At 50.7% G+C, this 27,227-nt stretch overlaps 1 protein-coding gene across 1 annotated transcript; it reads right to left on the bottom strand.

Moving 5' to 3' along the window:
* Positions 1–523: 523 nt before the first annotated feature.
* Positions 524–27,128, bottom strand: SYNM (synemin). The gene is given in 6 exon segments (XM_042988149.1): positions 524–2,291; positions 2,293–2,708; positions 2,711–5,473; positions 9,147–9,217; positions 18,927–19,051; positions 26,246–27,128. Coding segments are annotated over 6 exon segments (4,713 nt in total). The 5' UTR covers positions 27,056–27,128; the 3' UTR covers positions 524–1,763.
* Between the last annotated feature and the right edge of the window lie 99 nt (positions 27,129–27,227).

Raw genomic sequence — 27,227 nt, 5'->3', positions numbered from 1 at the left:
GCAAGCAACTAGTTTGGATTAAAATAATACTGTGCTGCTGGAGAGGTAATTTCTGTGTGCTGCTACCTTTAAAGACGAAGCCTTAAAAGCAATACCCTTATGTAAAATAAAACAAACCCAGTAAAGCACACTCACTCTTTCTAGTACCTTCAACTTCACGGTGTGTACCTGCACGTCAGCATCCCGTGGCCCGCGAGGGTAGGGCCTTTGCCTTCCTCCACGGCCCCTCCTGGGTGCTGGGCAGCAGGAGAGGCACCCAGTCCCTCCCACAAAACATCTTATCCTATGTAACATTAGTATTCTCTTCCCTGGGCAAAACACCCCAGCTGTAATGATTTCTGTTGAAAATGCAAAAACGGGGGCGCCTGGGTGGCTTGGTCGGTTAAGTGTCCGACTTCGGCTCAGGTCATGATCTCACGGTCTGTGAGTTCGAGCCCCACGTCGGGCTCTGTGCTGACCGCTCAGAGCCTGGAGCCTGTTTCAGATTCTGTGTCTCCCTCTCTCTCTGCCCCTCCCCTGTTCATGCTCTGTCTCTCTCTGTCTCAAAAATAAATAAACGTTAAAAAAAAAAAAAGAAAATGCAAAAACGTCCTCGAGGTTGGTTGTCATTTTGCATCACCCAGACTTCGGTCCCTTTAGCGGTGCGTTGCAAGGCCTTCTCTGGGAGGCACAGTCCACCCTGTGCTTCCAATGTCACGGCACAGGATCATCTGGCAAGCCAGGCTCTAGCTTGAGCATCATCAGCATTCTCTTTACTGTCTTCAGGGTCTGCCTCCCGCCAGTAAAATTAAATGTGTAGACAGGGCTAAGGGTTAAGGTATGGAGAAGCTTAACACTCTGGCGGGAGCTGGCTACTCCAGAACTTAGGTTGTAACAAACAAGAATACTTAGACTGTATGCTACTTAACAACCCAGTGCTGTGAGAAAGGAAATACAATAACGCATTCCCAACAGTCACTTTCCCTACACATAAGCCCAGGGTGGGCTTCTAAGAATTTACACGAACATAGCAAGCGTGTGGACTTGGAATATCAAATGGGCTGAAGCTATCCTCTCCATAAACAAAAATACTATATATTTTTTGGAGTTCTGCACATAGAAAGCAATTCATTCAAGTCTCAAAGTGAACTTAACTTTTTCCTAAATTTAGAACCATTTAGGTTTTTTTTTTTTTCACTTTTATCTTTTATGGAAGCAATCTGCTTCTTTCCTAGGATTTCTTTTTGAAAAGACTTGGAAAAGTGACAAATGTACACATTTTTCCTTTTAAATGTTAGTTGATTATTTCATATTAGCACATGCAAATAAAATTTACTCTTAAATATATTACTTTAATCTTGTTATCATATAGGCATCTTACTATATTGTTACCGTTTAGGCATTTTCCCTATAGAGAGTTGATTATAACTTCAAACAGATGTGAGGCATTTCCGTGACCAGGAGCAAAATTGGTCGAAACTGTCTCAAGCAGTGGAGAGAAAACTCCAGAAAAAGGAACTTTTAAGACTAAAAAGATAAAAAAAATATTTGTGTCAAAGTTCCAACTCAAAAATAAAATTCAAATGCCTTCGAAGGCATGAATTCATTTGACACCTTTACAGATTATAAAGTAAAGTGACATCGCCTGGAGCGCTCTTTGGAGAAAGTAAGAAAAGTGGGGAGGTCTTCGTAAAGACTGAGCCTCCCTCCTTCAAAGAAGTAAAGGCCTCTGTGTGTTACTGTGTTACCAGATAAGACACCACTGAAAACAAAATATTTGCTTATCAAAACCAGCGGCCCTCACTCTCCTCCTCCTGACTGTCTAGATAGAGGAGGGCAACTTTCTTTTCATCCGAAATCACCGACCTTTGGTCTACCATCCTCTGTAGCTGCACCGTCTTGTCAAACTCAGCCTGCGCCTTGCCCTTTTCCCCGGGGACCTGGTGTGCGTCCCCGGAAGAGCCCTGAAAGCTCACGCTGGCCACCCAGGCATTCCCACTGCCCCCGTCTCTCCAGGCCCCACGGTCAGGGGCACCACGAGCCGCCGCTTCCGTCCCTGCGGGGAAGAAGACCGTGGTGTCTTGCATCCAGCGGGGGCTCGCCTCCACGTGACTCATGTCCATCTGAAAGGTAAAGGGAGAGTCTCTGGGGCCCCGTGCCACGTGCCTGAGCACCCCGCTGCCGTCTGCCAACTCGCCTAGCTCAGGGGAGCCCGCTGAACCGGCAGGTGCAAGCGATTTGGAAACGGGCTCGTGGAAGACAACCCGTTCAGAGGCTGTGGTCTCTGCGGGACCCAGACAAATGTGCCTAAAAGGCTCTGCTCATGCCCGGTGTCTCCTCTGCCCCTCGTGCATCTCCCACACTGGCCTCCTGAGGCCACTGGGAACTGGCACTTTGGAAGGTGCTCTTTCCGGTCATCAGGATCTTCCCACCCACAGCGGAACTACGTGCAGCCTGGCTCACGTCTGCCGAGCCCTCTCCATGGGCACTGCTTTCTGAGTGGCTGAATTCCCGGGGCAGGGGAACTATGTGCCCAGTGGTCTGATGCTGCTGAGCCCAGACCGTGACCTGCCTGACAGATGTGCCGTCCCCTGACCACTCTTCAATGCTCACGGAAGCTTCCCTGATACTCAACGCCCTTCTGTCTGGAAGGGGGGCTCTGAACTGGATCTGCTCCCCAAACCCCTCTCTGGGGCCCACCTGAAGGTCCTTTACAGAAGTCTGGGTACTGACTCTTCTGTTTGAAAATAATCGCCAACCTTCCCCGACCCAGAAATGGGGCCCTGAAAAGTAATTTCCCTTTTAGCATGAAACTGTTCGGAGCCAAACACACTGCGCCTCCCCGCTGTGTCCATATCTGTGGACAGCTCTATCGGGCCAGGCTCTTCTGTGCCCCCTGCCTCCCGAAAGGCAGGGACAGACCTTTGGAAGAAGACTTCCTGGAACACTTGACTTTGATCAGGACTCAGGGTGAAGCGCCTCACAGACCAGGTGGCTCCTGGCGAGCTCAGGGCCGGACTTAGGTCCCCTTCCCCACTTACCTCCACCACTTGTGCAGTGGGTCCTTCTCGTGAGACTTGCTCAGTCCTCCAAATCCCAGTGGGGTCTACTTTAACACGCCTGACAGACCGGCTTACGTCCTCTACCACGTGTGACTGGGCAAAGCCCCTCGGGCTGGTGACTTCTACCGTGGCTGACACCGGACCCGGGGAAGCGACCTGCTCCGTGCCCTGAGAGGCCCGGCTGGCATCGCCCTCCTCACCGCCGGGGCGGTACAGTTCCTGGGTGGCCCAGCGCTTGAAGCGAAAGCCGGCAGCCGGGGGCTCCTCTGCGGTCTCCCCGTCTGGGCTTCCAGGCGCCGGGCTGTGCCGCCTGGCCAAACTGTCTCGTACCACTGACTCCACGGTTTTCTCGATTTCACTGGCTTCGTCTTTGCTCAGCTCCTCCAGGTCTAACTGATCGGCATCCACGGTTCTCGAGAGGTTGACTTCGGCAACCAAGGTCACGGACCTACCCCCGGAGGTGTGGACTTTCTTTACGTCGACCGAAACGTTCTCGGGCCCGCCCTGACCCTCTCTGGTGAGAGCAGACAGCTCTTCCTTCATGCGCTCCGGAAGGCTCTCTTCTAGCTGCCCGATAACCTCCACCAGCTGGTGTCTGGGCTCCTTGAAGGATCCCTTAATGGACGTGTGGAACTCAGGTGGTATTTTAATCTCCTTCTCAATGACTGTGGGCTCAGCATGAAATTCACCACTTCTAGCTTGTTCCTTCCAGTGAGTATAACCCACCTCCTCCTCCACAGAAGGTTCTGAGATGTCCAACGGCTTCACCACCTTCTCCCCCAGCCCATCATCCGTCTTTATTCTTCTCCGAGTCCCTGGCACGATTTCATCTTGCCAAGAGTACCTGATGGTGGACTCTTCTTCAATGTGGATCTGCCCATACACCGAGCCCTCGTCTCTGTCCTGCCCCGCAGGGTGCTCATCTGGGGTCGACACAAAATAACTCTGCTCTCCCTCTGAGTCACCCGCCTCCATTACTTCTTCGACGTGAGTTACATTCTCTTGGGGCCGCTTGGTCTTTTTATGCTGATTACCTGAGAACATGATGTCTGTTTCTCCATAACCTTCTTGCTCCTCAGCCAGCCCCTTGGAGCCCGGAGACACATCATCAACCTCCTCCACTTCGAAGGGGGTAGAAAACTCCTCCGCCTTCTCACCAGCAACATAGCTCACGGGCTCCTCAATGATCTCCACGTTGACCACCCTTGCCCTCCCCTCTCTTCCTTTCAGACCAAGGTTGATTATGTCTCCTATCATCCGCTCAGCCGATTTTCCTTTCAGGTCCACCTCCTTAACATCCTTGCTCAGAAGATAGTCCAGGCCAGCCTCGTCTGAAATATCCACCTCTTCGGTCAGTTTCGACTCCACGACTATCTCAGTCTTTGTTTTCCTGTCGCCGGGAAGCTCCTTCCTGTCCATGTAAGTGACCTTCGTGTCCGGAAAAGAATTAGCAGATGTCTCTGTATCAGGAGACTGGGTAAACTGCTTCAGGATACTGGACACGATGTTTTCGGCTATGGTTTCGGTCGTGGAGTCACCCTTCGGGGAGCTGGTGGTGTCGCCGCGGTCCAGCCTGAACCTGGCCTCCTTCTTTTCCATGCCTCTGCCTGCACCGTCACGAGCATCCCCCTGGAGGGGAGTCTGCAAACCTTTCGGGGCCACCCCTGGTGTGCTATCCTGGGAGACTTCTAGACTGATCGGTACCTCTCTTTCTCGAACACTCTTCTCCTTCGCCGACTCCTTCCCTCTCTCCTTTTCCCTCATTTGCTGGCTTTCTCTTTTTCTTGCTTCTTTATCTAACTTTGTCAGCTCTTCCCACCTTAGATTCCTCTCCTCTGAAGCCTTCTCTTTGGAATCAAACACCTTCTCTTCCCACTTTGTTTGGATGGCACCTGGCCTGTTTCTCTCCTGCTCTCTCGTGACATTAGCCCCCGTCTTCTTTTCCACAAGGACGGTTCTCTCACTTGACCACGTGCTTTTGGAAGCACCTGTCGACACATTGTCCTGATAGGGCTTTTGGGCAAGGGTGGGCTCTTTGGCTACATTAGCAGAGGCGGCCTTTGTACCCGCGGTTCTTGGTCTTTCGGGGAATGTTTTCGCTGGAGCCTCAGTATCCCTTAAAAGACCGGGCACTGGAGAGAAAGTTCTGACGCTGGCTTGGCTGTTGGCAGGTTTTTCCTGAGAGTTGGCAGTTTTGCCGTCAGTTTTCTCCCACCGGGTAGTGGTTAGGGAAGAATATCCCGAGCCTAGGAAGCCACTGCCCGCAGCACCTGGGACGGCGGGCCGAGCTCCGGGCTTTGCCGACAGGTGAGAGCGCTGCGCCAGGCTGTGGCTGAAGCTGGCCAGAGGTGCTTTCCGCCTGGGAAACAGATTTCGTTCATTTTCCCTCTGCAGCACCGTGCTGGCATACTGATAGGATGTTTTTCTGAACTCTGCAGAAAACGACAGTCATCATTACCTCTCTCATCTTAAAGGCATCACTACAGGTCAAATCCCATCCCATCATCATAAATACAAACTATTATGGCAGAAAGGGCATTTACAAATGAGCTATTTTCCACCCCCAAATCATTGATTTTGGTAGTTTAAAAAAAACCCGTTACAATAAAATGTAGCGCTATGCATGCCATAGCACAACACTTTGCTCTCGTTGCTGATCTTCAAATATCATCCACCTTCACAAACATCAGCAAACGTGAGCTCGCGCAGCTCGGCACGTGCATTCGAGAAGCTGGGTGCTAGTCTCTGTGGATTAAATTTCACAGTACCGTGATAGTTTGGAAACATGCACTGCTGCTTTGTTGACAGCCTGAGTTTATTTTACTTATTTCCGTGGAGAAGAGAGCTTCATTATTACAAAGTACGAGATCACTCCACGCTAACTGGCAGTCTCTCTCCCCCATTTAATATGCTCTGATTTGTCACTGGTTTCCATGTTGGGCCAACAAGTATTGACAAGGTTAACTTTTTCTAAAGCTCCCTGGCTTCTTCTATTTTTATACTTCTATTTTTTTTCTTTACAAACTGTCCATTTGAAAGGGAGCCAGAGCAGGAAGCTGACCAGTCACCAACACTACGGTCTGTTTTAATGTCCTGATCCTGGGCTCCTTGCTTTGCTCCGGATGGTCCACAGAGGGTGCTTACCCTCGGGGATGTCCAAACTCCAGGTGGGTACCTGCTCTCAGGCATAGCAGCTGGTGGGTTAGAATGTGGTCAAGAGCACTGTCCACCCTGAGAGCGCCCCCTTGTGCCCACCGCACCCCATCCGGCTGAGCCTAGCAAAGCCCACTCTCCACCCTTGATCTCCCTGTCACATCAGCCAAAGCCAAGGGCCTCTTTAGGACAGAGCTCAGGGTACAAGAGAAAGACCAGGCCAGGACATTTTCTCCAAGATTCCTCCTTTCAGGTCAATATACTGATCTTAAACAGAGAAGCCCCAGGGGCACCTGGGTGGCTCAGTCGGTTAAGCGGCCGACTTCGGCTCAGGTCACAATCTCGCGGTCCGTGAGTTCGAACCCCGCGTCGGGCTCTGTGCTGACAGCTCAGAGCCTGGAGCCTGTTTCAGATTCTGTGTCTCCCTCTCTCTCTGCCCCTCCCCTGTTCATGCTCTGTCTCTCTGTCTCAAGGATAAATAAACGTTAAAAAAAAAAAAATAAAAAAAAAAAAAAACAGAGAAGCCCCAGAAGATGAATCCCTGGGAAACTGCAAGAACCATCTGATCTTTAATTAAGGTTCACCAAGAAATATGGAAGATGACAGACTGGTTTTAGGCTGTCAACCGAGTGTGGGCAAGTGGCCAGAATTATCCTATACAATATTACAAAAGAAACATAAGTGTATTCATAAGTATTGATAAATTCACTATCTAAGAACACATCCATACATTTATTCAGTGAACAGTTAACTGCGTGTATATCACACAGGACACACACTATCTGGAAACTCAAAGCCTATTAAAAGAGTTCACAACTGGTCCTCTTTATTCTAATGCTACTTTCTTTTAGCCTAATCCATAACTGCTAAAATAGATTTAGTTTGCAAATACTGTCTCTGTATCCTTTAACAAGCCAGATGAAACAATCAGTGAATGAAACAAGTTAACAGAGGCCCCCAGTAACCCTCCTGCTGAGTTCTCGCTAGGCTCCAAGAACTCAGCTAGTCAAAGATTAGCAAGCCCTGGCCCTCAACTGGTGGTTCTTCTCAAAGTGTGGCCCCAGCCCTTTTCTCCTCTCTCCCTTCTAAGTGATGTGATGGACTTTCAGACTTAAATAGCCTCAAGTAAAAAATCTAAGTGACTGAAGTAAACCTTGAAATCTGGTGAATAACATCTTTGCTTTTTTTCAACCTTACTCTCAAAATCAGTAAGTAAACTTACTGGATATTGTCTAAGACCCAATTCCTACCAGTCACAGACACCTGAAACCAAAATTATTGTCCTGAATCAGTGACCTTTCAAATCTGTGAATTGCCTGCTGTTTTTGAAAAATAAAGATGGAAACTATTGTTTTTTTTTTTTAATATGCCATCTATCCAGACTGGCAGTTAACTAAATATTCTCCTGACAGATGTACCAAATATATGCATTCCCAATTTGCCATGATTTTGAATATGGTAATACTCATGCAGACCGAAACTCTGCTGAATAAGGTATATACTAACATACTATAAGTAATTTAATCTGCCTTGCTTAGCCAGAAAGCCCTTTAAGATTCTATATGGCTTTTAAGCTTTTCTTTTTTCCTTTTTAAAGTTATCCTACAGGTTTCTTAGGGCCTTTCTAGTGAACACTAACCTGTTCATTGGTTCCGTAGCTACAGGAAATATGACCTTTATTCTGTAGCTTTTGGCCTCAATCAAGACAGACCTTAGGGCACCCAGTGACACCTGCTACCCATGTCAATCTGAGCTGCCCGGGCCAATGCAGCTCAGTAATACAAATGGTATAACCGTTCCCACCTCTGCCCCCATGGGCTAGCGAGTTCCAGAGAGCAGACTACTTGCCGTACAAAGTAATACCTCCTGACACTTGTGTTAAAACTGTAAGATCTACCCTATGACTCAGCAGTAGCACTGCTAGGAATTTCCCCAAGGGATACAGGAGTGCTGATGCATAGGGGCACTTGTACCCCAGTGTTTATAGCAGCACTTTCAACAATAGCCAAATTATGGAAAGAGCCTAAATGTCCATCAACTGATGAATGGATAAAGAAATTGTGGTTTATATACACAATGGAATACTACGTGGCAATGAGAAAGAATGAAGTATGGCTTTTTGTAGCAACATGGATGGAACTGGAAAGTGTTATGCTAAGTGAAATAAGACAGGCAAAGAAAGACAGATATCCTATGTTTTCACTCCTATGTGGATCCTAAGAAACTTAACAGAAGACCGGGGGGAGGGGAAGGGGGAAAAAAAAGTTACAGAGAGGGAAGGAGGCAAACCATAAGAGACTCTTAAATACTGAGAACAAACTGAGGGTTGATGGGGGGGGGGGGAGGGGGGAGGGGGAGGGGGTGGGGTGGTGATGCGTATTGAGGAGGGCACGTGTTGGGATGAGCACTGGGTGTTGTATGGAAATCAATTTGATAATAAATTTCATATTGAAAAAAAATCAAAAAATAAAAGGGAAAAAAATAAATAAAAAATAAAAAAAGATATATATCCAGAAGTGGGGGGGGGGGGGAAACAACCTGTAAGTCTTTGGTCCGTAAAGGGTGTTCCTTCTGAAGGGTATGACAAACAAGTCCACGTCCACTGTCTCCTCGCCCTTCACCCCTCCCACCTCTCCATCAGCACCCCCCTCCTCCCCACTCACCACACTGGGTAGGAAACGCCCCCAAAGTATTGGCTAGATGAATAAATAAGCTTACTAAACACTGTCCCATGCATTCACACTTACATTGCTATTTAAACCACAGCCTATCAAATAAAATCTGGCTGGTACTTAAGAGAGGCATGAATGACACTTATCTGAAAAAAAAAAAAAAATCATACCTAATCCCAAATTCTTCCTGACAAATGATGCCTTACTATTTAACCATGGAATCAATCTGTTCATATAGAAAACACCCTAAAATTAAATATTTAGCTTTTCTTATATTTACCTTGTGGCACGTTTTCGATGCGCTCAGTCAAGATCAGTATCTCTGGATTACTTTCTCCTTCTAGTAAGGCTCTATAAAAATTAAAAAAAAATTCATCAGGAAGTAAAAGAGTGAGAAGTGCTGCTGTAAGCCATAGTATGTAGTATCTGGTCCATGACCACAGTGTCCCAGTGTCACAGGACTTGTGTCTGAAGATACTGCACCACAGGGATCGAAGCCCACCTCAGTGGGCCTGGCTGGATAGAGCAACGAACATAATGTGGGGTGAGGGCTACAGACATTCTAGAAAGCCCTTCCAAGCCCAGGACAAGGAAAAGGAGGAGAAGAGAGATGTGGGCCTAGGAGTGGGGATCAGGGGTCTGGCTTGTCTGGGAAGCGGGGACAGGCCCATGCACAGCAGATCTCCCCAGGGCTAAAGGGCCCCAGAATAATCATAACTCCCACAGGGGTCTTTCTGGAGTCACACGTTGGGGGTCGACTAAGAGCAGAGCAAGGACTGACACTGGTTTGTAAATAAGGCAGCCAGAATGCATTTATGGTTTTTACACTGGGTGTCCTGGGGACATCCTGGAGAGAAAAGGGAAAACAAGAGATGGGAAGCGGGCAGGTAGAGGAGGAAAAGGACAGGCTGCAGACCACCTCTCCACCTCATCCAGAAGTCTAAAACTGCAGTGTCTTCAGTAAGCTGTAACTCAGAGCCCTGGGGGAGAACGGGGTGTCAGGCTCTGGGCCTGACACACCCGGCATGCTGGGACAGGTCAGCACCGGGACGACAGTCACTCAGAGAGACCCCGAGGACGCTGGCCGCTGCGGCCACAACAGTTGTCTTGGTTGCTAGGGCAATGTGTGAAGTCACTAATGTCAGTTCCAAGAAACACACTGTATATGGCAAAGGGCAACCAGAAGCTGGTCCCACTTGGAAATACTGATATTACCACTGAGAGCTGGGCACAAAAACGGAGGAGAGATGCCAGATCCGAGCAGGGACTCAGTGGTTCAGGCAAACCAGCGCCAAGTTCTATTTCCACTGATTCAAATGTGGTGATCCCCGTAAGTGCGAGAACCCCGTGGGCAGGTGGGGGATGGCCAAGGAAGAGCCCCCCTCCCCCTTCAGAGGAAAAAAGCAAAGACAAGGGCGAATGGGATCCCACTCAAGGTGTACGCGGCAGGGGAGGGGGTCTGCCACCGAAGCAGGGACTGAGGTACACACTCAGGAAGATGAGGGGCCCAGTCCAGAGCCCCAGCCCGTCCACTCGGGGCAGAAGCCAGGAAAAGGGACACCAACCCGTTAATCCCACATCCTCATGACCAAGCGTTTTAGGTTCCAGGAGGAGTCCGGGTCAGCAGAGAACTCAGTGACAAGGCAGGGCAGGGGGCTGGGTGTGTTCGGGATAAAGAAAATCCCCTGGGGGATAGAAATAGCTTCCCCCATCCCTCAAAGAGAATGCTTTTGTTCCTCTCTCAGGAAATCCAAGCGGTCACCAAACTCTGACTGAGTTCAGGACCCTGAGGGGGAGGCTATGGTTACCGAGGAGCAGGCACCAGTCACCTGAGGGGGTCTGTGTGGTCACGTGCTGGTCACCGGCCCTGGCTAAGTCTGGGCACCGAGCGTGGCTCTGACCCTCATGAAGCCCTCCTAGCACCCCCCATCCCGCCCCACACAGGGCCAACAATAAGCATCCGGCTCAGAGGTAAGAGCACTGGAGTGCGGGCAGAGTGTCTTGTCCAAAGGCACACAGCTCACCAGTGGGGAGGGTCGATGCAGCCCAGGCGCCCATCATCCCTGCAAGCTGCTTAGACCTTCCTGCCACGCCTAAGACATCAGTATTTCACACACATTTTCAAAAGAACAAATCCTGCAGACAGACCCTCCAGAACGTATCAATGAAAGCATATTCAACATCTTCTGGTGACTTCCATCAAAACGCGCCTCCAGGGCTCTCCCACAATGAAGCTTCTTCTGGGGAAGAACTCAGTCGTCCTCTCAATGGCTGGCTCCCAGAAGGCAAAGCGATGTGTCACCTTCTCCGCCTGAGTGTCCAGCGCAGAGTCTTACAGGCACAGTTAAGGGACTGTCATTTAATTCACACCTTAATTAACATACACCTCTCCTGACACACACAGAGTCCTGCCCTGTGCCAACGCAGCTCACAGGACTCAAAGGACAGAGGCACAAACAAACTCTGCCGAGGAGACGCCAGAAATTTCCTCAAAAGCTCTAAAAAGAACATTTTTAGGGAACAGACTCCTACAACTTTAAGAAAAGGGTAGAGCGTTCTCTGGTTATTTCGAGAGCATTGGAGGAAAACGGCCGCCAAGCCGTGGTGACTGTGAGAAATGCCAACCCCCTGAATCACGAGCTATTAGTGAACATTTTATACAGCCCCGCAGGCTGGCAGCCTGTTAGAGCAGGAAAATAAGCAAACATGTGCAGGAAAACCAAGTCCCTGGCCTCATTAAGGAGTCCGAGACAAATCCATAGTGCGTAAGTGAGCTATAATGTGGCCTCTGGCCAGGCTCCAGGCCCTAATAGACCCCACTGGTCATCAGAGCCAGGCCCACGGTGGGGGCTCTCTGGCCGGGATAGATTATCCTAATGCAATTACAGGGCACATCCGCTATGATTCCTCACTGGGGGCACAAGGCACGCCTCTGTCCGCAATAAGTGCGGACAAGAGTGAGGGAAGAGGGACAGCTGGAAGATGTTTCCAGAAGTGATGCCAGTGGAGCCTAGTGGGATGGTTCACAAAGTGCTTCCTGGCTAAGTGTGGGGGGGGGGGCGGTGAGGGGAGGCAAAGGGGACAGAGCCGGGGAAGGAGCCTCAGAACTGCCTCCCTGGCCTCTAAGATCCAGAGAGGGTAGGGGGCTGCCTGCCACGCTGACTGGACTCAGGGCTGGGTGCAGGAGAGGGAGGCGGAGACAGAGGACAACATGACCATCCGCAGTGGCAAGGCTCCGCCCCACACTCCCACACTACAGGTGTTTTGTGGAAGGTCACACTAGGGCCATGCTGCTTCTGGTCATTCCCTCTGTGCTCAGTGCTAAATCACGTATCAAAGGTCCATCCATCTGTTCTCGAGACTAGAAAAAAAAAAATCAAATGATCGACAGAGGGGCCAAGATTACTAATAAAACAGAGAAAGGAAGGAAGCATAGGGAGTGGTTGATGGAGAAACTTCCAGAGTCGGGCTGTGTGGATTCAAATCCTGGGCCTGCCACTTCCTCATTCTGTGACCTTGGGCAAGCTACTCAAACCCTCTGTGACTCACTTTCCCCATTTCAGAAACAGGCAGCATTCACCAGTGTGTGGTGCCGGTAAACTGGAAAATTCTCACAACAACGGCGGTCACAGAACAGGTGCTCAGTAAATGTTCACAATCGTCATCATCTTCTACTGACCTGAGAAGACAGCTAATTTTCAGTTAACTGAAGCAGCCCAAGAGGGGAAGAGTTTCTGGATAACCTACGATCCTGGTTAATGAAGGGTAACCCGTTTCTTCAGTGACGTGGGGAAGGCTAGCAACCAAACATAAGGGTCCATCCTGTCTCCTCTCCCGAAACTACAAGACATCATGAACTTCAAAGATCTCACCTAATAACTGGCTAAGTCTCAGCCACGTGGTTGAGTTTTATGACACGTGGTTATAAGTTTTCAAAAGAGTAGGATTTAATTTAGAAAAACTAAATGTATTCCTCCAAGAGCTTGAGAAATTCCAAAGGACTGTTTTTCCTTTGAACTGGAGCACGCAAAGGGATAGGTAATCCTAAAAAAATAATACAGCAACCAAAAATATCATTACGACGATGAACTTGCCAATGGCAGGAATTATCTGTATTGCTTTATTAGCGGTCCAAACCCAGAGACTGAATATTTATTTCCCCCATTTGAAACACGCTGTCTCTGCTGCCATTACAAAGAGGAAACAGGAAGCTCGCACGTCCCCGCTGTGCAGACATACAAAGAACATGTTTTGACTTTGACGTTGTTGTTTCCAACCTAACCTTTTAAAAAGGACTTTGCCTGACAGATCGCAGGCAGCAAATCTTTGCATTACATGTTCATATGTAAAGCAAGACTCCCTTCAGTATTTTTCTTTTGAAAAATCGTCTGGCCCTGCTTTCCATTTCTCCAAGCGACATTTAGAACAACTGTTATACATTTCACCCCCAAAACCTAAAACACAAAGCATCGTTTTATATTTTGAGGGAGAAAGCATCACCTGACCCCGCAGATTAGAAAGCCAGGACGGGACTCTTACGTACACGATTTTCATAGCCTGCAGTTTTGTGGTTTCTGGACTCCGTTTATTCCTGGGTGTTTTTGCATTTTTTTTTGTTTCACCCCTAAGTGTTTTTTTTTTTTTTTCATTCTATTTTCTAATCGCTTATTCCTGATGACTGGGTTCTGTTCTCTTTTTGTGTGTCGGGGGGAGGGGGGGCAGGGCAAGGAGACTATTTTCTAGCTGCATTTATGCAAGCTCTCAATCTGAAGTTTTGGGACCAGGTCTTCGTGTCAGCAGTGCGGGGGGGTGTGGGGTGCCATGGGCTCTGGACAGCATCACTGGCCCCTGGTTTTCACGGAGCCTGAACAAGCAGCTGCTTCACAGACAAGGCTCGCTGCCAAGGTCTCGTCTGCAAGAGCACGTAATGAGCGGCGCCCTTCTCCCACGCTCCTGGGCTCCCCCCAGCCAGGCTCCGGCGCCTTGGTCAGCCTACGCAGAGGCTCCCTCGGCCACCCATGTCAGGTCCTCTCTACCTGAATCGCCAGTGACCAGAGACCTCCTGAGGCCTCCCAGCACCCACATCACCACACATCCCCCCACCCCCCGCAACCTCGGCACTCAGCCGTCCTGCCCTTTAGCTGCCAGCGGCCACCTCCCTGCCCCCTGCTTGTGCAGATTCCACCTCAGTGGCCTCCAGTCGGGGCCCCTCCATCTGCCCTCTTCCCAGGCCTCTGCTCACTCACCTTGCATTCTCCTTCCTCCACCTGTTTTCTGATCAGACTCTTCCACCTGGAGCTCCTTCGGAGTCCTTCCTGTCAGCCCACTTCCTACTGCCGACTTTCCCAGCCCTTCAAGGCCAGCTCAAATCTCACATCTCTTGAAAATCTCTCCTGCCAACCTCGGCTGGCAGCTCTCTGTCCCTCCTCTGAACCATCTTTATCTGACCCTGTTAGCTGGCAGTAAACGGTCTACAGTGTTTTCTTGGCACGCGTGCTCTTTTATCACCTTGTTTGGCTTTTCACCTAAGGGGACTGGTCCCTCCCCACATGCCACCCCCCACTTCCTGCCTCCCCTCTCTCCTTACATGTCTGATCGAATCTCCACCATCCTTCAAGATCCAGATCAGTCTCACCTCCCTCCTGAAGCCCTCCCTGATTCTCAGAACTCCCTTCTGATCTCCAGATGCCTCGCAGTTGTGCGTCTTGTAGGGCGTTTCTTGTTTCCTACACAGTGCAGGAGGCGACCTACATCCACGCAGCCTCATCCACCGCACGTGACCCTCAGCACCAAGCCACTGGCTATATGTCTGTGGCCCGTCTGAGCAGGCACAGCGCCCTGCCTGCCAGCATCTCTGGAGCAGCCAGAAGGCAGACCCCACCCACAAAACATGGCCTCACAGGGGTGGCTCTTGCCCATCCATCACACACACAGCCCTCCATGCCAGGCCCCCAAAACCAAGCTGCCCAAATTCCCAGCACTGCCACAGATGCCACTCTAGCTCCATCCTCAGATCCTCGCCCAGGCTGGCCCTTCTGCCCGGAAGCCCTTCCCACACGATCTTCCTGGAACCCCGTGGCTGCGTGCCTCATCCATGATGCCCCCATAGCACCTGGCAACCAGTAAGCCTGCCCTTCATTTGCCTCATCTCTAGGCTACTGTGAGACAGGCTTAATGCTTTCAGGATGTCCCCAGGCTGCTCTGCAAGCAGTAATGTGCACACGAATCACCTGGGATCTCGTCATGACGCTGACCTGGACCAGGAGGTCTGGAATGGGCCGGAGATTCTGCATTTCCCACAGGCTTGAGATGATGCCAACCCTGTTGGTCTGCACCCATGCTTCTCTACCCCAGCTGCACCTGACGGTCCTCCTCGGAGCTGTAAAACCACCAGACCTGGGCCCATCCTGGGCCAGGTTAACTGGAATATCTAGGACTGGGCCCAGGGGCCGAAGCTTCATCAGGGTCTCCAGATGACCCCCAAGTACAGATGGAGCTAAGAACCACACCCTGTCCCGTTTGAGCATCTCTCCTCCAGCCGCTCAGCTGCCAGTGTAACAAACACACTCACAATCACGGATCTGGCAGGCAAGCACCTCCAGCCCCAGACAACCTCACTGGTGACAGGTAGAGGAGAGTGAGCACGGGTCCCCGTGCCAGCCCACCTTCTCCGGTGCTTGCCCTGGTCTTAGCATCGGCCAGCCCCACAGGAGGAGAGGGCTCATTCTCACACTCACCCACCAGGTGAGACACCACTACCTTCCCTGGCCACCAACTGGCCCACTAGGCTTGCTGAAATCCTCCAGCCTTAGACTCCTGGGTTTGCTTTGTTCTAATTTTATTACCTTATTAAATCTGTATCTTTGTTTATAAACTCTAAGTCTACATTTAATTATAAATTACGCAATTTTGTTATTAGTAATTCTTTTTCGCAGTGAAGGGCCAGATATCTGGGTTCAGAAGTGTTGGTGACACTTGAGAGCCGGCCTCCGCACAGCTGACAAATTCCAGCTGTACTGGGATGTGCTGCTGACTTTAAGGAGCCACAACCCCTTCTCTTCCATATGAGATGCTTAGTCAGAATGGTGGCTATCAACTCTGGGCACTGCACGGAACACCTGGGGCAAATGTATATGATCTCAGTCATGAGAGGAAAGCAATGCCAGCCACACTGTCAGCCACCCTCGGCCCCTCCAGACAGGGCTGGTAAGAAGTCACACTGCAGGGGGCCCTAGGCCCTGGTCCCCAAGAGGCTGACAGTCTCTGCTGCACTCAGTGGGGCAGGGTGTGGAAGGAGGGTCAACTTCCTCAAAGACAGTGGGTCAAGACTTACAAAGATCAAACAGGCACTTGTGAAAGGGTCAGAAGAACAAAAGGGCACTAACGCAAATGTGAAGTCTGATACCTGGCCTAGAATTTGGGCAGCGAGGTAAAATCCTACAAGAGTCACATATGACAAGGGTTTTTCTGCAGGACACCCAACAGCTATAATAATGCTAGAATTTTGGCTCATACAAAGAAAGGGATTATATTCAACTGCCTGTATGTCTTTTAGATCTGTGGGCGCCTCCCAGACTAAATCTTGAGCCCTGGGAAGCAGGGAGGCCTGCAAGCAGTTCTCACCAGTGGTGTATCTGCAACCAGGCAAGGCCAGGCCCAGGCTCATCATTTTCCCCGTGCAAACTTGGACTTCAAAGAGACACACAGTGAAATCAACCACCTGCTTTCCGTATGTCCTGTTGCCACCTAAATTCCTACGGGGTAGCCAAGTCAACCCTTAAATGGGTTAGAGAAATGCCAGCAACAGACAGAAACAGTACACTGGGCCCCTGCCGACCGTCACACTGCTGGGACAACCCACATCTGCTCCAGGTCAGTGCAAGTTCAGGGTACCTCCTCGCTATCTCAATCCGTGGGACTCAAGGGAGGGTGACCCCTTGTTCCAAGCCCCGGAGCACTTTGTCCCCCTGACCAGGGACAAACACGTGGCCCAAGAGAGCCAGAGAGCTGGGCCCAGGAGTTCTGGTGGGATGGATGTGAAAGAGCCCCTTCCTCCGACCTCCAGGTCAAAGCCTGGCACTGCCTGGGGCCCATCCTGCCGCAGCGTGGGCAGAGCCAAGAAGGAAGAGACCAGAGCAAGTGGCAGGGACAGTCACCATCAAACCTCACCAGGGCACTCGGACCTACTGTGCCTGAAACTAGGCACTTCTTCAGTTAAGCGAGTAATAAACACTGCTCTTGGCTTGAGCCAGTCTGAGAAGGCCTTCTGTCACTTGTAAGTGAAGAAAATCCTGATTAATGCTTCCTTCCCCCTGAATAAAGCCCGTTTTGAAGTTTTCCTTATTAGTAAACCCAGATTCTCTCATGCAGCATTTGTTTGAACACCCTACCAATTTAATTTTGCAATCGTTCATCCCAGGGGGTCTCCAAGGACAATGTGGGAGATGGAGTTTGAGAAGGGACAGGCTGGCAGTCGCCTCCTCCACCCTCTGTCCGCATCTGGACTACCACGGCCTCTGCAGCGCTCAGCCACAGCACGGCTTTCAGAGGGAGGGGCGCAGCAAAGCCCCCACTGGCTTGCCCCCCCTTCCATTCAGCTGCTGGGCCCTAGGCAGACCTCACCCCCTAGTGGCTGCCTTGGGCCCAGGCCAGGGGCTGCCCCGCTGCCTGCTCCCTCTTCACTGATGGTACCAAGGGCCTCGATGAGAGGGTGGCTGAGGCGAGTCCTTCCAGACGATACAGACAGTGAGGCTGGCCCGAGGCTGCATTAGGCTACTAATATATATCAAAGCTACCCAGGCCATTTGGATATTCTGAGAGCAAAATCATGATCAGAAGACTGTGGACTGTGCAGCCCACAGGTAGCGCTGAACTAGGCCTGCCTCTGCCCTGGCTCTGTCTCTAATCAAGGGAGTGGACCCTGGTCCCCTCCTTTTCCTCTCCAGGTTGAACTCTCCCAATCTGTTAGCAGTGATGTTGTCAGAAGATGGCACTTATGACCGTGTCTTCTACTCACTTGCCAAGGCAGATTTTCCAGAGCTCGTTCACACCCGCAATCAATTTATGCTCCGACATATCCTGGAAGTGAAGCGGTGGAGGTGGGGGGGTGGCTCCCAGACCCCTCTCTCCCGCACCTGGGAAAGAGGTGAGGAATATCTACCCACCCAGAGAGGGAGACTGTGGAACAGTGAACAGCCACAAAGGGCTTGCTCGATAATGTTGGTTGCCATTATCATCCGCACAAGCGGGGATCCAGGGTCTCCTAAAGTGCTTCCACTGTAAGTGTCTGAGATCTGGGCCCCTCTGTACCCAGTCCTCATTGAGCATGAAAGCTGGAGGAAATATGGGGCACCACCCCAACCAAAGACTGCTTACCATGGGGAGCGGGAGGGGAAAGGAACGCCAAGGGAAGCATTGCTCTGCTGGCCCACAGGCAGTTCCAGGGGCCCCAGGCTATGTTCTCTGCCCACCCAGCATCCAGCCCCTTTGATGGCTTTGACACCTTTTAATCTGGGTTGCTCACCCCCGATTCAAGTCAACATCTCCATAAACAAAGCCAAGTGCCTAAAGTAGCATGCTCATCTGCTGGCAGAAATGCAGTTCCTCAAGGCCAAAGCTGTGGGGAGCAGAATCAGAGCCCTGAGATTTGAACAGTGCAACAGGCACGTGGACTTGGGAGTTTCTGGGTCTGAGTCCTGACCCCCTACATTCTAGCTCCATAAGTTCCCTGAGGGAAGTATGTCCCTCTGTAAATGCAGGAGCTAATTCCTAGGATCTAAGGAACTGACACATGTAAAACTCTTCCCTGGGGCCCAGGACACGCAGACGCCGGGCAAGGGTATGAATTCTGCCATTCCCATCACTGCGGTGGGGGGGCGGGGGGGGGCGGAATTGGCTTGGTGATCTAAGTGAGGCCCCGCTCTTCCTCCTCTCTAGCCCTGGACTCCAGGGCTGGCCACGCCAGGGTTTGCCCTCTGATTATCACGGAGCCTCATGGACTCTGGAGGCTACGGGGGATCTCTAGCTTCGCCAAGGCAACCTCTTTGCACAACATCCTTACCGATATGTTGCCACCTCCCGGCTGAGGCCAGTCTTCACCTGCACAAGCTCCTGATAGTCCCGCAACCTGTCCGCCATGGCCAAGGTGAGGGCCGCCTTCTCATCCTCCAGGCAGGTAATCACTCTCTAAAGAGAACAAAGGGCTTTTAGATCACAGGACTAGAGCTTTGCTTGGTCAAACTGAAGGTACCAACAGTTCAAGACACACACACACACACACACACACTTCTAGGCTTCGTAAAGATGCAGTCATTGTCAGGGCATTTTTATATTTTGACTTTTAAATACAGTATTTCTTCCACATTAAAGTTTTTTTAAATTTTTTTTAATGTTTATTTTTGAGAGAGAGAGGGAGAGTATGCGCAAGTGAGCAGGGGAGGGGCAGAGAGAGGGGGAGACGCAGAATCTGAAGAGGCTCCAGGTTCTGAGCTGTCAGCACAGAGCCCGACGCAGGACTCGAACTCACGAGGTGTGAGATCATGACCTGAGCTGAAGTCAGATGCTTCACCGACTGAGCCGCCCAGGCATCCCCACATGAAAGTTGTTTTATATTGCACATGGACGATTTTGATAGGACACTGGCTCCTCTGCTCCTACTTTCTAATAATAATGAATGCTTAGGAGTCTCTTAAAGAATCTCTGCTTAGGAAACTCAGCACATCAAACCAGTCTATGAAGATGCTATTGAAAGTAAGCCCAGACCAGAGAGCAGGGGGTTTACAACATCAAAAACAGAAGTCACTCAGATGTGAAACAGAATTTTCTCCGTACTCATGATTTCCCCAACAATAAGCAGGTACACTGACAGAGCTCTGTGTTTCACCTAGAAAAGCTACTTTACAATCATCTGGGGAGAAAGCTACATTGATGAGACAGAAATATCTTCTAGGCATAAATGTCAATTCAGAACGGGATATAAATCTTCTGACTGTACTTGTAGCACAGAGTCATAAGCACTCTCTCTGCACATGCTCACATCATCCTCGCAGCCCTTATGCTGGTTCCACTCACACCTGGTGATTACATCTATCCTTCTCTCCTCCTGGCTGGGAGACACTGACGGGCTTGGTCTGCCACGTTGGGCATCCCCCTCCTCTAGAAAAATGCCCACTCCCTCTACGTCGCACAGTACACAACTGGTGAGTTGGACTGGAAATGACCAAGATAATAGTACCTCCTCAAGATGTGGTTTTAGTTGGGTTTTTTTTTTAATGCTTATTTTTGAGAGACAGAGCACAAGAAGGGAGGGGCAGAGAGAAAGAGGGAGACACAGAATCCAAAGCAGGCTCCAGGCTCTGAGCTGTCAGCACAGAACCCGATGCGGGGCTTGAACTCACAAACCGTGAGATCACGACCTGAGCTGAAGTCAGATGCTTAACCAACTGAGCTCCCCCCCGCACCGGGCACCCCAAGTTGTGCTATTTTAAATCGACAATACCTTTTAGTTAATAAATACAATGGCTCCATCAGTGCCATTTTATAGCTTTGCATTACTCTGAATTGTAGTTTTTGCATAATATTTTATAGTTGTTCTGAGGCATAATTAACTGAGCACATATTTAAACACTGGAATGAGTCCATATACTTTAACTTCTGGTTTGTAATGGAAAACAGCATTATTTCTGAATACAGCTCACTAAACTGGCTACATTTTTAGATATTTATCTTTGTGGAATTCAAAAACTGTAACACCAGAAGGAGAGGGGATCTATTTCCATTCCCCATGTAATCCCTCCAGCAAAGGCACCTGGTGATATGCTAAAGGTCCACAATTAATATGTAAATAAAACCAAAGAATGAACTAAGATCTCACACTGGATCTACCATTTTAAACAATGCACAATCTTCAGGAAAATAATTCTGCCTCCCAAAGAGTTCTAGCTCAGCGAATGATTGTTAGATTCTCCTGGTATATAAGGGGTGATTAAAAACAAAAAAACAATTTAGCTTTTAAAGCAAAGAAGTAAATTTAAGAACTAGCAAGTATCCCAGAGTAGATCTCTGTGAATCTCCTGGAAAACTGGCATGTAAGTAGATAAAGACCTTCACCTAAGCAGACCATTGGCCAGTCTGGATTTAAGTGACAAGGTTGCCAGAATTTAGCCAGGATATTCCTTCATCTAGAGTTAAGTCTTGGTGTTAAAATCCTCTGTTCTCCCATGTTAGAGGGAGTATAATCCCAGGTATAAGTTAGAGTTAAAATATGCTATAAACATACAGCCATTACTCCTTCCTACTACATGAAATTCAACCTAAATCTCAAAATTTGAGAATCTGTAGTAATGTATTCTTTATAGAGAACTTCAATTATCGTGAACTTGCTTAGAAAAAAAATATCACGTGCACTCGATTCTCCAACCACAAACATCCTGAGGAGGTCAGGACCCCCCAGCCAGGCCAAAGAGGTATGCCCAAAGATTCTCTCTCTCTCCCCAGAGGGCACTCTAGAATGGTTCTGCACCCCCACAAAATACGAGGAAGAAAATCAAACTGGGTGTAAGTTAAAAAATATAGTTCCCACTGTATTTCCATGTGATTCAACCCTTCCTAAACTGTCAAAGGAAAATTACTTGACTTTTGGAAGCAGGAACGTTAAGACTTATTATTGGCTCCTAACAGTCTCCACAGAAATTGTAACCGATCCTACTGGTTGAAGAAAGCTTCAGACCTGGTTTCTACCTTGCCAGAGGTTTTCAAACCGTGGGCCAGGCCAGGCCAGGCCAGACGCACTGGAGTATGAGATACATACAGCACGCTGATCCTAAGTAACCAAGCGAAAGCATATCCGCCTAACGTTATAAAAGCTGGGGAGAGAGGTCACCTTTTTAGTTACTATTTAGGGAACTTTTGGATGGCATCACAACAGATGATGAAATGTAGCTCTGCATCAGGGAAAGCGTGCTGCTGACAGTGTCCAGAGAAATCGTTCTCTTACCCACAGCAAAGCCGCTCTTTGCTGAGCAAGTCACACAAACAAAATAGGAAGAGCTTGCAAATGTCACAGTCACTCAGGATCTTGAGTGTTAGAGCTGGAGGGATTTAAATACCACGATAACCTGTTTTAGACCCCAAACCTGCATGTATTCATAATAACAAGCGTTAATTGAATCCTAAGTGTTTATAGCTCTAGTCCAGACAATACCCTCAACTCCAGGCGCATAATTTTATGCTACAATACCAGGTGGGTATCTAAGAGGCATCCAGCGTGAACTCTGATCTCCCACCCAGATCCGCCAAATCACCTGCCCCAACCCCCTCTAGCAAAGAGGGCTCCCTTTTTCCAGTTACTCAGTCCACGAGCACTGGCATCAACTGGGATTTCTGTCCCTCTCTTCCACTGTCATCCAATCCATCCGCAAACCCTGTCTGCTTCAACTCTGGAGGGCAGCTGCCTCTCAGCACCCCACCCCTGCCTCTGGTCCAAGCATCCAGTGCCTCCGGCCTTGATTATTATTGCAGTCTCCTAAAAAGTTTGCTCTGCTCCCACTCTTGCCCCACACGGTCTACGTTCTATACAGCAGCCAGAGCAGTTCCACTCAGACACAGTCAGACCACCACTCCCCTCTGCTCAGAGCCATCCAGTGGCTCCTCATGCAGCTCAGGGCAAAAGCCCAAGTCCTAACAGGCCACGCTCCCCTTGCTTCCTCTGCCCCAGCCAGGCCCGCCTCCTGAACACTGAGCAGCTTCCACCTCAAGACCTGTGAAGTCAAGGGACTTTCTCTGTTTTGTTCACTGCTATATCCCTGGTACTTAAGAACCAAGCTTGCTTGGCACATTATGTGCTCAATAGCCCTCGGAGGAATGAGTGAATTGGATTTTATGATCCCTTTTTTACAAATGGGGAAACAGAGACACAGTTAGTGGTAGAGCCAGAATTCAGGCCCAGGCAGGGTGGCTAACCCATTCCTATTCTAATCAAAAGAAAGGTCTCATTCAGTCACGTTTTGGGGACTTGGAAGCCTTTTATAGTTAGCCCCAAAGGCGAAGAGCTCAGTTTTGCAAGCAAAAAATCTCAGTCTTTATAGGGTAAGGCTGGCATAAACCACAAATGTCTTAAGTTTTTGTCCAGAGCTCCTTCCTGCAAACTGGGAGACAGGGTGTATTACTCAGGCTTTAAGTGAGTATAAAATGCTGGGGACTTGGATGTCTAGTTCAGCAAACTTCTCTCTGGCAACTCTGACGGAGAGGCCTAACAGAGAGAAGGCCTAATATGTAGGCCTTAGGGGAAAAACCACTTTTCCCAGAAAGAGAGTCCTGGCTAGCATCTCGTTCTCCTGGGCTGCACAGGAGGCCCAGAGCCAGGAAGACTCTCTGGGCGCTGAGCAGGAGCTCCTGCCTCCAGGAGGGGTAGGGGAGGGGCCCCATTAAACCACATGGAACACAAAAGCCAAATGAAACATATTTGACAGGAAAAGTATCCTAACAACAGCCAGCTGGAAGGGTCAGAAAGGATTTTAGGAGTTTCAGATTAACTGGGCACCACTGGGCTAGCCCTGAGTTAGAGAATACCGGTTAAATGTTTATCTTGGATGGGAACAAAGATGTGGCTTAGTGGTTAGTCGCTCAGATACTGGCACCTGAATAGAACCCTGGCTTAGCCACTTACAAACTAGGTGGACCTAATTCATCATCTGTGCCTCAGTTCATCATCTCTAAAATGGGGCTGATTTTAGTATCCACCTCATAAGATCGGGGTGAGGACTAAGAGTGAATTTGTGGGAAAAGCCCGGTCCCTGTGGTACCTGACGCAAAAGAAGCACTTGATAAAGGCTAACTCTTAGTGATGAAACATGTACTACACTATATTAGCTAAATCGGGTTTTAATTGCATTTTCAGGGTCCCCAGAGCATCTATAGAATCTGAAGATATCAAGGGTTTGGGCTTAAATCACTTGATACTTACTCTTTAACAAACGCCTGGTATCTTTACACTTTAAAAAAAAAAATACTCTACTGGTTGGTGTTGAATCTTTGGAAATGCAGTTTGAAATCTGGCTGCTTTAAGCTAACAGGGGAAAGATTCGGAATAGGGATAGGGAAGGAATGAAATCTACACACATTGGAAGTGAAAACAATCCAAGCCCCATTGACATTCCTTGCTCTCTACTTTTAGGGCAAAGAAGTAAATTCCAGCGAGAGAGGTATCACCCGGACAGATTGAGGGTGGGGTCCTAGCCCCCGCCAGGTGTGACCCCAGGGAAGGCACATCCTCGCTGGGCCCCGGTCTCTGCATGGAAGAGCGGGACAGTGATTCCAACTGTGCATCCCAAGTCCCCACTTCTGCACAGTCAGAAGAGCTCTGTTTTTATCTGCTCCTATCTGAGGCTGCACTAAGATTTATTTACGGGGAAAAGGGTCCTGGACTAAAAAAGAACCCTGTAACCAGAGCTTCAATGTTCCAGAATGGGCCAAGTGAGCTACGACTACAGTAAATGGTGAGGATTTGGCCCACACGATACACCTCAAAGAAGCAGTTTCTAAAAGTGCCAGTGCAGCCCGGGCCCTTGAGGTGGGAGCAGAGATTCCCTGAAAAGGGGCTCAGTGGACAGGAAGTTTGGCTGGCACTTCCTTTTGGCTAAAAGTTCCATGAAAGCCTACTAAGATACTTTTAACTTACACGCAACACAGTGCATGGGGCCCCGTGGAACTAGCATCTCTGGCTGTCATCACTGGAGAGGGAAGCACTCTGGAGTCTAGAGAAAGCTCTGGAAATCAGCACACACTTCAGCCAGTCCCTATCTTTGCTCCACCTACAACCCCAGGAGAATGCTTTTGACAATTATGAGGCGGAGGCTCAACCAGACCCACATCCTAAAAGATTAAGTTCCGGGCAATTTAGGGGCGTCTGGGTGGCTCAGTCAGTTAAGCGGCTGACTTCGGCTCAGGATCAGGTCATGATCTCATGGTTTGTGAGTTCAAGCCTCAGCTCAGACTCTCTACTGTCAACGTGGAGCCTGTTTTGGATCCTCTGTCTCCCTCTCCCTCTGACCCTCCCCAGCCAGCTCTCTCTCTCTCTCAAAAATAAACAAACATTTTTAAAAATACTATAAATTCCAAACAATTTAGTACTGTATTGCTTTACAGGATTTCCCATCTAGGCTCCAGCTCTTTGAATACTGAAACCCCACCACAGTGCTGAGGACCTAGGAGCGAGCAGCCAATAGATATTTGCTGACTGTGGACACCTGTCACATCACCATGGTCCGCTATGCCACAACCATCATGTTTCATTTACTTTTAACTTTAAAAAAAAGGGGGGGCACAAAATCACTCTACCCAAATCTTCAACCCCAAATTATCCCCTTAAAATAGTTCTGAATTTCTGTGGATGTTATTGTCAACTGCCGTCCTGAGAACTAAGGATAATACGATTTGGGAGTATTTTCAATTCTGGCCTAGACGAGGCAGGACCAGGGCCAACCCCGGTGCTGGACTGGATGGACACACAATAATCAGTCACAGGTGTCACCCGATCAGTGTCAGAGGTTTGGGCTTTGCCTCTCCGAAATAGTAACTGTTTATATTACCCTGCACTTGTAATAACATCCTGCCACAGGGACCAGCACGTTTCCACAACCCTTACACTACCCAGCGATCTGATGGCCCGCTTGTGCTGTGGGAAAAACATCTCTGATTTAAGCTCCTTTCTGCATGAAGGTTCCTGCCCCTCCCAAGAACAAACAGGGCGAGTGGCCCAGAGAGCCAAACCAGCTGCCTCCTCCAGGGAAATCACTCTGGCAAAATAGAAGCCGTTTTAGGAACAATTTCAGTTTTCCCCCAAGGGTGCCCTACCCCTAAGGGGCTGTCATTTTGAATGGCGCCCGGTAAGGGCTTGACTGTGCCTAAGAAACCTCCCGGCGCTGAGACCTATCCGAGAAGGAATGAGCTGTCACCTCTGCGGCCACTTGTGGAAGTCAGAGGGAGGGGTTTCTTGGCTCACTTTTGTGTAAATCAGGTGCTCGAAGCACAGGAAATCGAAAGAGAACCTGGAGCTGACTGGGTCTTTTGTCGGGATGCCCCCTCTCATCTCAAGAGCTAAAGAAACTGACAACCTATCTAGACGGCACGGACGGCCCCGCCACCTTAGCACTAGCCGGCTGTCCCACACACCGCGCTCCTCTCCTGCGGCTGGTGAGACGCCGGGACCCCCGAGGTCCCCCTTCCGCGCCCAGCTCCCGGGGCCGTTCGGGCACCTCCGGACCGGCCCCACCCGTCGGCGACGCCACGCCCAGGGCGCACGCAGCGGGTCCGGGGAGCCCCGCCGCTCCCCTTCCCTCACCACCCACAGAGTCCGGGGTGGGGCGGTCCCGGCGCACGGACCTGCCGCTCCTCCGCCTGCAGCTCGTACGCCTCCCGCAGCCGCAGCAGCTCTTCCTCCAGCAGCGCGCGCAACTGCTCCAACTCGAGCGCCTCGCGCCGCAGCGCCTCCGCCTCCTGCGCGCACTGCCGCGTCTCCTCCTCGGCCTCGCGCCGGCTCTCCTGGCCGCGCCGCAGCGCCTCTTCCAGCTCGCGCACCTCGTCCTCGTACAGTTGCACGGTCTCCCGCCACGACTCGGCCACCAGCAGCGCGTAGCTGTCGTGCACCTCCCGCAGGCGCGGCGGGGACGCGGCGGGGCCGGCGGCGCGGGCGCGGTAGCTCATGGTCAGGCGGGCGGCGCGCTCGCGCAGCTCCCGCACGTCGCGCTCGTGGGCCGCTTCCAGGCCCCGGCGCTCGGCCTGCAGCCGGCCCAGCAGCGCCTCGAGGGCGGCGCGCGCGCCCAAAGCCTCCTGCAGCTCGCGCCGCTGCGCGCCCAGCTCGGCGTCCAGGCGGCCGCGGGCGGCGCGCTCCTCCTCGCCCAGCCGCTGCAGCTCCCACAGCTCGCGCCGCAGCGCGTCGCGCTCGCCCTCGGCCAGAGTCGTGGCCCAGCTCAGCTCGTCCAGCTGTTGTCGCAAGCCGCGCGCCTCCTCGGCGAAGCGGGCCTGCCCCTCGGCCCACAGGCCCTCCTGCCCGAGACGGCCGCGCAGCTCCTCCTCCAGGAGCAGGTTTTCGCGCTCCAGCTCCCGCACGCGGCACACATAGTCGTAGAGCCGGGCGTTGAGCTCTTGCAGCTCGGCCTTCTCGGGGCCCGTGTGAAGCCGCCAAGACAGCATCTTGCTGGGCGTACGGGGCTCTGCCGGCCGGTTCCCTCCTGCCCTGGTCTTGTCCCCTCCTCCGCGCCGCTCCGGCCGCGCCGCTGCCCGGGAGGCCCGCAGACTGGGGCCGGAGCCGGCGCGCCCGGGCACTTAGCGGACGGGGCGGGCGGGAGCGGGCGCGGACCACGGC

The sequence above is a fragment of the Panthera tigris genome, chromosome B3, assembly GCF_018350195.1.
Source record: "Panthera tigris isolate Pti1 chromosome B3, P.tigris_Pti1_mat1.1, whole genome shotgun sequence".
Lineage (NCBI taxonomy): Eukaryota > Metazoa > Chordata > Mammalia > Carnivora > Felidae > Panthera > Panthera tigris.
This window is presented reverse-complemented; position numbering and strand designations above follow the sequence as displayed.